General features: G+C 48.0%; 1 protein-coding gene across 1 annotated transcript; it reads right to left on the bottom strand.

The window, feature by feature from the left end:
* Window positions 1-10751: 10751 nt before the first annotated feature.
* On the bottom strand, window positions 10752-12736 carry HTR5A (5-hydroxytryptamine receptor 5A). Its single transcript, XM_008495679.2, has 2 exons — window positions 11999-12736; window positions 10752-11084 (listed from the first exon to the last, which is right to left on the bottom strand). Exons 1-2 carry the CDS (start codon window positions 12734-12736, stop codon window positions 10752-10754), a joined length of 1071 nt encoding a protein of 356 aa, XP_008493901.2.
* Window positions 12737-13696: the final 960 nt, after the last annotated feature.

Genomic DNA, 13696 nt, shown 5'->3' with positions numbered 1-13696 from the left:
ACATTTGCACAGAGTTTTTCCAGTCAAGAGCAAAAAACAAAACACCCAGACCCAGCTAAAATGGTTGATGCAGCGTGTGTGTGTGTGTGTGTGTGTATGTTTTGTTGGAAAATTATGCATCTGTGTTGACATTTTCCAGTGCATGTGGGCTGCTCATTGTACCCAAAGAGAACATATTTTCCTGGTATATTTAGGTATGCAGTGCTGGCAGGAACACCCAGAACAAGGAATCTGGGAAGTTAATGTGTGTGTGTGTCCATGGCTCCTATTCTGGCCTGCTCAGAAGGCAAAGGACTAAAGAGGCTCCTGTGCTCACCTGTCTCTATAAAGTTTTCTGAGGACATTTGTGCATAAAAATATTGGCATCCTGGCCCCTTGAAAAAGGACCTACTGTTCTTCAGAAACAATAACACCCTACAGCCCAGAGAGCTCTGGTTCTCTTGCCTGCTTGGTGCTGTAGGATGTTCATATAGTATCTAGGGCTCAAGTTAATTCAGAGATAGCTCTTCCCTGATGCTATGTAGACATCTCTCATTCAGCCTGGAGAAAAGAAGGATCCAGGGAGACTTAATAGAGACTTTCAGTAGCTGAAGGGGGCCTACAGAAAGTCTGGAGATGGACTGGTCGCAAGGGCTTGTAGTGGTAGGACGAGGGGCAATGGGTTTTAATTAGAGAAAAGTAGATTTAGATTGGAAGTTAGGAAAAAATTCTTTATCATGAGGGTAGTGGAAAAATGGCACAGGTTGCCCAGAGAGGTAGTTGAGGCCTCATCCCTGGAGATATTCAAGGTGAGGCTTGATGAGGTTCTAAGCAACCTGATCTAGTTGAGGGTGCCCCTACTTACTGCAGGGGGGTTGGACTAGATGACCTTTGGTGGTCCCTTCCAACCTATATTATTCTGTGATTCTATGATCTTGAAGCCTGTGGCTCCAAGCAACATGCATCACTTGGGACTCCAGCTGGCAAGAGCCTGGCTGGGCAGCTTTGCCTGGAACAGAAATGTTAAAGGGCCTAAAGCTGGATAAAGGAGTCTGGAAATGTGCAGTGTTAATCCTGCTAGGAAGCATCACAACATTCAGAGCATTTGAAGGCGAAGGAGGACAACGGATTTGATCCAGTTCAGAGAGTTATTATAACAGCTGGAGAGGGTAAGCAAGAAAGATGTTTTCCTCTCACAAAGGACCATGTGAAGCTGAGCATCCAAGTGCTGAATGACATGTACACACTGCTCATTCTGCACAGCATTGAGACACCTCCCAATGCCAGGGGATACTTGGGGAGCAGCAGAGAGTGCACTTTTCCTCTCCTTCACAGAATCACAGAATCAGATGAGTTGGAAGGGACCCATCAGGATCATCAAGTCCAACTCCTGTCCCCATGTAGGACACCCCCAGAGTCACACCAGGTGCCTCAGAGCATCATTCAAACACTTCTTAAATACAGGCTTGGTGCTGTGACCACTTCTCTGGGAATCTTGTTCCCACTGCTCAACTGTCCTCTGGGTGAAAAACCTTTTCCTAATATTTAACCTAAACCTCCCCTGATTCAGCTTCCTACAATTTCCCTGAGTCCTGTCTTCAGTCACAGGAGTGAAGAAATCACTGCCAGTCCCATCTCTTCCCCTCTTAAGAAAACCACATACTTCCACCACCTGCACTAAATTTTGGGTTATCTGGGTTATTTGGGTGCTTCATTACCATTCAAACAAAAAAAATCTAAGCATCTCACCATCTCTAAGGACCACATCTGGGAACAATAAAAGGGATATTGCTTCTTTCCCCCCCCTTCCCCCCTCCCCTTGCTCTGCATGGCAACTGGCAGAAGGAAAAGTGAAATAATCGATCTCTTTCTGCTCTGTGCTGCCACCCTCGAGCAGATAAGAGCACACTCAGCCCTTGACCTCACGTCTTGCCAAACAGACTCTTATCTTGCTCCAGAGGAGCAGAAAGTTGAGCAGGGCAGATGCTGCTTTTGACTTCACCTCCTTCCCTGCGAGCCAGCAGAGCCATCTCACCCTCTGCTGCCAAAATCCGTGGCAGCAGAGCCAGGCAGAGCTGCTGTCTGTCACCTGCAGCTTCTGCTGCCCTGCTGGCCCCTGCCCTTGGGGGCTGAGCCAAGAGAGGTTGCCCATGGGCAGAGAGCCTCTGTCCTTACCCTTCTCCCCTGCCTCTGGAGACACCTCCTGCCTTTACTGCAGGTCCACATCATCAGGTATGATCTGGGCTAAAAGCACAACGCTCTTCATCTTCTCAGGGGCACTGGTGGGGGGTGTCTGGGATGGATGGGGGTCCTGCTGTGTTGCACAAGGTGCATACAAGCCTCTCTGTAAGGAACTGCACTGGATAGGCCCTCTATAACAGCACTGAGGAGGCTGGGGCTAAAATGATTCCCTCTCTTCCTAAAAGAAGTCCCCCATTGAGGATACCCCATGAGGATCATGCTTCCTGAATGGTTTTGAAGTGCCTAAAGCACAGCACAAACAGGCATTGCAGAGGATGCAACCCACCAGCTTTTTATGACTGATTTGAGCATGGCTCATTGCATTTATGAAGTGATTATCTTCACTATCAGCCATGGAGTGGAGGAGCAGCACTGACTTCAGGAGGACACACAGAGCCACAGCAGATCTCCTCCAGGTATCTCTGAGAGGCAGGGGGCAGCCAGGAGACACAGTGTGGGGTGGGAGCTGCTCCTCTGCTGGGGCTACAGTTGAAGAACAGTGGGGTTCAGACCAGCTCAGACAAATCATCCAGGGTACCCCAGAGGTCAGGCAAGCTGGGGTCAGAAGTCTATATGGATGGAGGAGCTGCCTTGTAAGGCACAGCCCCACATGGGACAGTCCTGAACCTCTGATTTCAGAATCACTCAGGGAAACCAGCTATCCTGCACCTCTAGCAGGGCAGTCCGGGCTGTCCTGGAGACACATGAATACAGGCAGTGGAAAAGTTGATCTGAGGAACAGCAGCAGATTTGCTGTCAAAGAGCTTTCATTTGAAGTTATTTGCTGCTAGCCACTTCTGGGGTTTTGAAAGGAATTTAAAGGATTGCTGCTACTTAGTCTTTTCCAGGTGCCTTAAATGAGCATTTCAGTAAGAAATAGCCCTGACACTCATTTTGGTTGGCAACTATTAGCAGCTTATAAAGCAGCCTTAGGGCTTTAGTCAGGGTAATGTGCTCTGAAATCCCCAGCAGAGCTGAGGTCTTTGCTGCAAAACACAGAAGGGAGAAGCAAAGCAGTGTGGCTGAGTGCTGCATCACCTCACCTCATCATTTACCTGCCTCCTTTTAAAAAGGCCTCAGAAAAGCTTAATCACTTAATACCATCGGCTTGCAGGGCTGCTTTTTTTTTTTTTCCCATTCAAATGCCAGATATTGAGTAACCCCTTGTGTCAGCAAGAGTACTTGCACTTCACATATGCTGTACTCCTCCTGTCTGTTTAATATTCACCCTGACACTGTGAGGGGTGGGTGGGAGGTGGGGACATCCTGCCTTGATGCACCTGGAAGCTCTGGTGCCAGGTGAGCAGCTGAGGAAAGAAAAAAATCATCACAGACCTGCAATTCCTTAGGCAATTGTATGAGGGGCTCCAGATGCTCCAGTGCCCACTGAAAGATCTGAGCTTGGCATTGCATCAAAATTCTTTCTCCTCCTGCCCCAAAAGCAGGTCTGCATTTAAACTGTGGAACTATGTGTCCATGAGCTCTGCTTTTACCCTATAAAATCTGCCTGACAAGAGCACAGGCAACTTGAGGGACCAGATATGAGGCTGTTAGCAGATCTAGAAGGTCTGCTATTAATTTTCACCATGGTCTACATGCTACAGTCTCTTTTGGGTTGGAAACAGCCTCATTTGGTTCAGCTCTGCCAGGCCAGGGAGATGTTGCAGAGGAAAGACCCCAACCAAGTGTGAACAGCTTCCTGATGTCCAGAGCTCCAATGCAGCATCACTGGAGAGCACTAGAAATGTGGGACATCTGACAGAACTTAGCAAAATGAGCCAGCCCAGACATGGATTAAGCTTTGGGACTGATAACTGTCTTGTACAAAGCCTGGAGATTCAAACATTGAATCATGGTATCTCAAGCAAGAGGAAGTAGATTTTTGGATTTTATGGCACCTCACCTGTTGTTCTGGCACCTTGATCCCGGAGACAAGGGTATCTTGCTGAGAAGCAAAGATTTTCATTTTGAAAGGTTGCTTCCTCTGCACCAGCAGCCAAGTTTGGTGGACCCATGCATAACCATGATTTGGTGAATGAAAGGCACAAGGAAGAAGCCCTGACCTCAGGTTGCAGCCCTGAACTGGTGAAAAATGCAGCATTTTGGGCCAACACTTGAACAAACTTGAGGACCTGGCCAGCAGTTGGTAGTTGAATGACACAGAGATTTCCAGCCTCTGCAGCTAGCAACAGGAAAGGAATTGAACTGGGCAGGGTGGACACAAAAACCAGGTCCAAAATGTGTCCTCTCCCAGAGAGGTAGTCAGGGCTGGGGAATTTTATTCTTGCAATTAGGCTGCAGTGGACTTAGGAATTTTTTTCCCATCTTTTTGACATACCTGCAGAGATGACCAGTTCCATGGCATGGGCAGCCTGGCCAGGCTTGGTCTCACCTGAAGCAGGGACGGTAGCTAGAAGAAGGATTAGGGACTAATTTGTCATGAACAGCTGCAGTAGAAATCTGAGGAGAGGGTATAGCTCCTGTTTTCTCTTTCCCCACCCTTGTCACTGTCAGAGAGCTGTGGTGGGGCAGTGCTTGTTCCACAGACCAAGCCCTGGAGCTGCACCCATCCTTGCTTGGTCCCAGCCACAGAGCAGGCAGCAAGCATTCAGCATTGCAGATGATGTTGCCACCACTGAAACTGTTAGACAGAGGAACAGCAGCAATGCACTGGGGGATGCAGAGAAGGGGCCCATCTGTCCTGCTTTTTAGGATGATTAGGGAAAGCATTTGACTTGGCCAGCACGGGAAATTACATGGCTGAGAGAACTGCAGTGCTGAGGCTGCTGCCTGGCAGTGACATGGAGAGGGGGCGAAGAGTGAAGAGGCAATGAACTGGAATCGTACCCTCCCCAGCACTGAGCAGATAAAAATCTATAGCTGGACACAGCCCATGCACTGTTAAGAAATAAATCTGTTTGTCCCCAAAATGCTGAACAGTGTTCAGCTCCTGGTGCACCTCGATGTGTCCGTGCCTTCCCACCAGCAAGGAGGGTACCATCCCACTGCTCTGGGGTGGGTGCCTCTCCCTCACACCAGGATAAAATGTTCCCAGCTAGTTTGCATCTTCATTTCTCTGAACAAGTCATTTAATTTTCTGTATTTACACCTTTTCCAGCCCATGAGTCATTAGCAAATATTGGACTGTTTGAACCTCATATTGATTTCTTCACTTTTTCATGGAAGTGTTGTGTTGTCAGGTCAGATTCATTATTGATGAGTGAATACTTGGTACCACCATCAGCAATCAACCATGCGCTGCAATCAAAGAAAGACATCAATGTGATGTATTTTAATTATATTTATTTCCTGTAATTTTTTATTCATTGAGTCCTTTATCAGCTGTTCCACATTTTTGCCAAGGATCAATTTCAAGCTGTGAATCAGTAACAGTATTAGCCATAGAAATACTTAGGTCTCCCAATCTGACCTTTTTAAAATACTGGCACAACTTCAGCTCCCTTCCAGTCTTCTGCAACCTCCTCAGCACTTCAGTGTTTCTGAAAATAAAGGTGATTTAAAGAGCTCTTTGGCCTCCTCTTAAATTCTACAAGTATGCTGGCAGTTTCATTATGTTCAGCTGGGGTGCATCACAGCGGGCATGAAGATTTTACAATGGATGTTTTTACCCCAGTGTTCCCACACAGAGCAGTAATGGTGCCCACAGCACCTTCGCCGATGGCTTTGCTGGTGTCCCAGTTTGCTGCTGTATCAATGCAGCTCAAATAAGGGATCCAAGAGTAAAACAGTGATGAGCCCCTTGTGAACAAAGCAGCTAAAATCACTACATTGCAAAAATCCCTGTGACACTTTGTCAGTCGTAGCTCAAGGCAGCAATAGCTGGAACTAATAGTCATTAATTACCTTTGTCAGGTGAAATTTCCTTAATTGCCTGCAACTTTGCTTCCAGGAAACTCCCACTTTCAGCTGCTGCTGACAGTTTAAAGGCTACATCTCCCAGTGGTAATTTTTAGGAAGGGTCCAGGCAGATTAACCAGGGGGTGAAGTCATGCATGGCCTCTGGATGCACGGGATGGGTACATGTCCTGGGGTCACCTGCCTGAGCTGTCTGTATCAAGAGGAAAGGTCAGCAGGAAGGGGGTGAAGGAGGAGGGTGGTCAGCCAACCTGTCATGTAATCCAAAGGCATTTTTTTCTGACCTTTTCTTCTCCCTAAAAGATAAAGGAAACACGGTAGCAGACTGCCTGGAGAGATGCTGCTCCTTGAACCTTGACAATATGTATTCAGCCTTGCGAGGAGACATTCAGCAGACAGCATTCAGCATGGGCTGGTGTTGCCCTATAGAGCTCCCATACAGATGTTCATTGAACTGTCAGAGCACTGAGAGTAAAATAAATTAATTGTAAGTAGAGAAAGGTTAGTTAAATCTTTCCTGGAAGTATATAGCCATTAAATTGCATAGGAAAGTCAATAATAATGGGTAATAATGTTCTTCAGAGGAATTAAATAGAAGCCAAATTTATAAGGCTGCTCAGCATTCAAACCAGAGTATTGCCCAGTCCTGTTACATGATAAACATTTACTAATTAATCCTTGCAAAGCCTGGGTGAGGCAGATCTCTTCACACCACAATTCTGTTTTATAAATGGGAACAAGAAGGTACAAGATACGCCCTTTGAAGCTGGGGTTGTGTGTGTCTTCAAATATGATTTAGGTCTCTGGGAGCCCACTTGGCATCTGTGTTTGAATACTGAGAGGCCTGTAAAAGCCTTGGAGCCAGCATCAGAAGTCAATGTATCTCTGTGACCTTCACTGTGCTTGGACCATCACATCGTGATTTGATCTAATTCTTCATCAGAGTCTCCAGAATACTGATTTTTTTCCTTCATGGTCAGACTGCAGAAATGGCACTTAGAAAAACAGTCATTCATCTTAAGTCTCATAAGAGAAATAGGAATAGGTCCATGACATAGCTGCTAATTATGGTGAGCAACTTGGTATAGTGTGAAGTGTCCCTGCCCATGCAGGGGAACCAGAACTAGATGATCTTTAAGGTCCCTTCCAACCCAAACCATTCTATGATTCTATAATTCAAGGAACAAAATGTGTGACCAACTAGAAGCTGTTATCTGCAGAGGATCAGCATGGATTGTATGGGACATGGGTTGTCAAATAAATGTGGATGTAAATTCCTCCAGTATGGTGGACTATCCACGACCACAGACAAAGAACTCAGTGTCATTTTAAGATTGTCTCCTGTCTCCCTGTCACCACTTAAGGCATAGCATGAATAAACACTGGTATAAGGAAAGGGAGTTTAATCCCAGCACTAAACTGCAGTAGAAGTCAAGATCTTTCCCACTGATTTCAGGTTTTATGCCTCCTTACAGAGGATACTAATATGAGTTTGCAATCTATTTCACAGCTTGTGCAAGGGTCCCACCCAACACAGATTGACAAACTGCAAGTAAAACTGAGGGTGGGCATGGCCTGAACTGAAACAGAGTTGTGTAGACACATTATTATGTGTTAAAATGGTGAACTAAAGTTCAACTTTAGAACAACTGAGAACAGCCTTGAGGAGAAGGACTTGGGGCTGTTGGTTGCTGAGAAGCTCAGCATGAGCCAGCAATGTGTGTTTGCAGCCCAAAAAGCCAACAGTATCCTGGGCTGCATCAAAAGAGGCATGGCCAGCAGGGCAAGGGAGGGGATTTTCCCCCTTTATTCCACTCTTGTGAATCCCTGCAGAGAGACTGTGTCCAGTTCTATAGCCCTCAACACAGGGAGGACATGAAGGCATTGGAGAGAGTCCACACCAGAGAAGGGCCACAAAGATGCTCAGAGGGCTGGAGCATCTCTCCCACAAGGAGAGGCTGAGAGAGTTGGGATTGTTCAGCCTGGAGAAGAGAAGATTTTGCAGAGACTTTATTGTGGCCTTCCAGTACCTGAGGGGGCCTACAAGAAACCAGGGGAGGGACTTTTCACAAGCATGTGTAGAGACAGGACAAGGAGTAATGGTTTTAAGATGGGAGAGGGCAGATTTTTGTTAGTTATTAGTAAGAAATTCTTCGTTGTGAGGGTGGTGGGACATTGGAACAGGTTGCTAAGAGAAGTTGTGGATGCCTTATCTCTGGCAGTGTTCCAGGCCAGGTTGAATGAGGTTTGGAGCAACCTGATGTAGTGGGAGGTGTCCCTGCCCATGGCATGGAGGTTTAACTAGATCATCTTAAATGTCCCTTCCTTCCAATCCAACTGGATATGATATATGATATGATATGATATGATATGATAAGAACTTCTTCATTAATTCATGCTTTTAGCATTTAAAGTGTTGCTGGAGCAGCTTAACAAGTAGTCTCCCATTTTCAGGCACTAAAAAACTCAGCTGAAAGCCTGGCTTGTTCAAAGAAGCTTTCTTTTTTTTTTTTTTTGACTAAAAAAACTCTTGCCTCAAAAATAGGATTTAAGTTCCCAAAAAGAATAACTCTGTGTTGGTTATGGACTGTCTAGAGAAAGCAATGCAACTTTTATAACCTCAGTAAAAAAAGCAGTCCAAGAGTTTATTACAATTTTCAATACATCAAGAGATGTCACTTATAACACTTTAATATATGTAACAATGACAGGAAATGTTCTTTACTAGCTGTAGAGGTTGGTCCATGGTGAGCACAGGTCACAGACTCTTTCAGTGGAATTAGAAGATTGTTCCTATCCAACTCATCTTCTCCTTGAATTGATTGACAGTAAAACTATGTTTTTACAAGGCAAGACTTGCTGGACAAAATTCTGATTTGCTTAAGGTCACTGAGAATGTGTCCATTGCTTTCAACAGGGCTAGGATTTTACCTAATATTCCCAAAAGACTTTTATAAAATAGTGTTGAAGATCTCAAGGGCCATCCTATCTCTTCTCTTGCTGCAAGGCAGGATCAGCTACATCTCTGTTAGTCCTGATGGGTGTTTGTCTAACTGGTCCTGAAAGAGCTGCAGCACCTTGAGCTCTGCTTCCATTTTCACATGTCCCAAGGTATGAAAAGAAAAAGGACTATTTTTAACCAAACCTATCATCATTTTTGACTGGTATAAAGGACCAGTGAAAATTTTAACATCATACATCTCATGATTCACTACGGATAATAACTAAACCTTTCCTTCCCGAGGAGCTTTCCTGTGACTTATTGACATTTCATCCTTTTATCTGTTCTTCCTGAGATATCTGACATGAAATCATGTCATACTAACCCCCATCTTCTGTTTTCCTCCCCTGTTTCAGTTCTGGCCCGATTTCAGTGGCTGCCTCATATGAATTGATAATTAAAACTAGGGGTTTTCTTTCTCTGAAGGCCTGTCAGTCTTCCAGCAGAGCAGCATAAAGTACATAATTTTAGTTCTAACAATGAAATGCCAACTATTATAATCATATTGGCAATGTGGAAAAGTAGGGAGGAGACAAAGCAATAGCAACCAGACAGGACAGGAGCCTCTGGGGGAGGAAGAGAAAATGGGTGGGAAAAAAAAGAAATACAGAAGTCTGGACTGCACAAAAGAACACCTCTGTGGTGCTGTTTCTGCTTCCAGAATGAAACATCACTGGTCATTGATTGTCCTTTGGCTCCAGTGCTCGGAGAAGCCAAGTGGGATCTTTGTTTTGGTTTAAAGATGACCTGAATCACAGTCAGAAATCACAGCCCAGCTCCTCATTGACTGGTAATTTGAAATACACTCATTGCATCCCCTGCAGCTACAGAAAACCTTCCTCCCAGCTGCTCAAATACATTTATGGTTTAGAATGGGAAACACAGGCAAAAAGATTAACATTTACAGCTCGTACCTCTGAAAGTGAAGGTCTTAGGCAGATGTTCACACGTAACAGTCAGAGAATGAGAGGTGGATTTCCCATGCATTCTCTCATTCCAGGGTACACCATGCATTAAGCTTCCACGATAGATATTTTTTTAAAAACTTGCTACACAGAATCCAATAGCAAATAGCACAATTCATTGTTGATAAAGCATATGAGAAAAAGCTTAGTCTGCTTTTAAACCTTATTGAGGGTTTTATTCCCCAAATACGAACACTTAACAATCTCTACTGGTGAAAGACAAGACAAACAGCCTTTCAACCAAGCCATAAAATACCTGTTTTCATCTATAATCACAAAGCCTCCTGACATTATGTTGATCAATTCTGTGAGATATTAGTAGTGGCCAAACCAGAGTTTCACATGTGACTCTTTCCCAGAAGACTCCTCTGTACCACTGCTGCCACTGAGTAGCTCCAAGGACATCACTAGGAAGGTGGGAGGAAAGCAGTGGGGTGCTGGAGGAAGAGGGCTGTGCTGCTGGCCAGAGAAACCCCTACATGCTGTTTGCAGGAAAAATAGCAACTGACCCAGAGGTTGGTTTGGAGAGTACGTGTAGGAGCCAGGACCATTGCTGGGACACCAGACCTATGGGGCTGCATCTTTAGCATCACCTCCAGTATCTGTGGCTTTGAACTTTCTCAAGAGTTTGGTAGGATTCCTTGAGAGTCAAAACCAGATTCCTGTGGCAGTGGGAAAGTTTTTTCTGCTTAGTGCTGTCTAAAGAATAGGTTCCTGAAGGCATTGTTGTAGTTTTTGTTAAAAGCGGTGTAGATGAGTGGATTAAAAAAGGAATTTGAATAGCCTAGCCATAGAAAAATACTCTTCCAAATGGGTGGGATGTCACATGAACAGAGGGGGTTGATGAGCTCTGTGATGAAGAAGGGGATCCAGCAGAGCACGAAGACCCCAATAAGGATTCCCACCATGAGGGCAGCTTTCTTTTCTTTCTGCTCTCTCCACGTGTCTCCATCCGTCTGAAACGTAACCGTGGCATGACGGACAGTGAAGACCATCTGTGGCTGCTGGGCAGCATCTTTTACCTGCCAAACACAAACACAAGTTGCACCATATGTGCTTCAGTCAGTTATCCCACACAGCAGGGACACAACCAAACTATGCAGGTGGTGGCCAGAGCTCACGGGGAAACATAGGCCACCTATGTCATGCTCTAGTGGAGGGTAGAGTGGTTGTATGACCCTTTTCTGGGTAACAGACTATTTTTAAGTGAGGCTAGAAACTCCAGAGAGTGGTGATGAGTGAGCATTGCTCACACAGCATCACAAAATATTATTTCCCCATTTACAATCAGATCAGTAGAACAGGCACACACCCACATGCCATGCACGGAAGTCTCCTTGCTTTTTCTGACCACATTGAGTTTAAGTCTCCAGTAGGAAGGCAAGAAAATGAGCGTACGTTTCCTTCCTCCCCCCAAAAGTGTGCACAGTCACTGTGTCTGGGGTGAGCTGAGACGATTAGGAAGAATTTACAAGGACACTGCACATGTCTTCTGTGGGGGTAAATCCACAAACTCCCCACAGCCACAGCTGTTTGCCAGGCAGAGGTGGGATCCCATCCATTCACACCCCCACATGCCTCCCCAAGGGAGGAACAGTGATCCCCTTACTCATGCTTGTGAGCACTGATTCAGTGTTCCACGAGGGGACACCCGTGAGTCACTACCACACACCCACATGGAGCTTAGGCTCCCAATCTGGCCCAAAGTTGCTTTAGGTACACCTTGTGTGCTCACAGCAGAGGACTCAGAAGGAGCCAAAAGACCGGGCTTGGAAGCTTTGCAGTCAACTTTTCCTTAAAAGCCTTCAGGATTCACTGGGCTGTCTGTGGGATGCTACTCACTTGCACACTTCAGCTCTAAGCTTTCCCTGCTGCTCCAGGGGCTTGTTTGCTACCAGCAGGTGACTGTAGCAAAATGACAACCAAACTGCCTTACCTCCAGGGCTTCTGGTGTGATGGGGGTGATGGAGTTGCTCTTCCGAGATCCAATGCGGAATTTGGCGGCCTTGTAGATCTTCCAGTACACAAAGAGCACCACACAGAGGGGCAGGTAGAAGGCTCCAAAGGTGGAGAAGATGGTGTAGGAAGGCTCCTGGCTGACTTGGCACTCCTCACTGTCCTCTGAGTAAGTCTCTCCCCAGCCAAAGAGCAGCGGGGCCAAGGAGATGAAAGCAGAAAGGGCCCAGGTGAGAGCAATCATGATGTTGGAGATGCGGCGCCGGATGCGAAGGGTGTACTCCAGGTGGCGGGTGATGGACCAGTAGCGGTCAAGTGCGATGGCTGTGACATTCCAGATGCTGGCAGTGCAGCACATCACGTCAAAGGAGATCCACACCTGGCACAGTGAGCGGCCCAGCCGCCACCGCCGCCCCGACAGCTCACGCACCAAACTGAGGGGCATGACGAGGGCTGCCACCATCACGTCTGAGACGGCCATGGAGGCCACCAGGTTGTGGGGCACCCGGTGGAAAGTGCGCACCCGGAGGATGGTGGCCAAGACCAATCCGTTCCAGAGGAAAGTGGCCACCACCAGCATGGCCAACAGAGTGAGGACGAGCACGCTGAAGACTGAGAGGTGCCCCCGCCCGCCGTCCGGGCTGTCGGAAGACCCGCTCCAGTTGCCGGTGTCCACTGTCGTATCAGCGAAACAGCTGAGGTTGAGCAGGCGCTCCATGCCGGGGTCGCGGGGGCTCCTCCGGGCCCGGAGGCTTTGCTGGGTGCTGCGCACTCCCGTGCCGGGGGTCCGGGAGGGGTAGCGGGGAGAGGGGTGAACTCCGCCCTATCGCGGGCGCGGAGGGTCCGCGGCCGCCTCGAGCTCCGCGCTGCCCGCTTCTGGGGTCTTCATCACCGGGAGGAAGAGCCCTGCGTCAGCTGCTGGCAGCCCCCGGCCCGCCCCGGCGGCGGGAGGGAGGCGGTGGCTCCGCGGGCGCGGCGCGGTGCGCGGCTGCGGGGCGGTGCGGAGCGGAGCGGGGCGGTGCTGGCGCGGCCGCGGAGCTAGGGCGGAGCAGCGGCTGCTCCTACGGAGGAGCCGGCACCTGGGCTGGGGGGCGTGGGGCGGGCAGGTGAGTGTCTGCGTGTCCGTGTGTCCGTGTCCTTGTGTGTGTGAGTGTGAATGTGTGTCTCCGTGTCTCTGTGTCTGTGTCCCGCCTTGCGCGGGTGCGGAGCGGCTCGGGGTTGGCGAGTTCGTGCTTAGTCATTTCAGTGCGCGGATTGTCCCTCCAAACCGGCCGGAACGGGGCGAAGGCTGAGCCGGTACCCGCTGCCCACTCCCCTCTCTCCTCTTCCCGCTGCCCTCTGCCTGCTTGTCCGCTTCTCTCTGCCCGCCACCCGCTTGCGCGCTCCCCGCTACCTGCTGCCCGCAGCCCCCATACCATGCAGGGTGCAGCCCTCGGCTATGTCTGTGTCCTTTCTCCCCCGTGGGTCGTGTCTTGTGTCAGCCGCAGAAAGTTAGCATCCCCGGGGAATTATCCCTGAGCTCTTCTAAAACTGCCTCAGTGCGGCGCCACGCGAATTTCATAGCTCTCGTACATGCTGGAGTCTGTGTCCAGCAAACCCGTTCGTAATCCTGGTTATCCTGGGGGAGGATGTGGCAGGGGATATTTCTTTGAGAACTTGTACTCTGGCATTTTCTCAT

This window comes from Calypte anna, chromosome 2, assembly GCF_003957555.1.
Source record: "Calypte anna isolate BGI_N300 chromosome 2, bCalAnn1_v1.p, whole genome shotgun sequence".
Taxonomy (NCBI): domain Eukaryota; kingdom Metazoa; phylum Chordata; class Aves; order Apodiformes; family Trochilidae; genus Calypte; species Calypte anna.
Note: the sequence above shows the minus strand (reverse complement) of the source record. Positions and strands in the feature narration are given on the sequence as shown.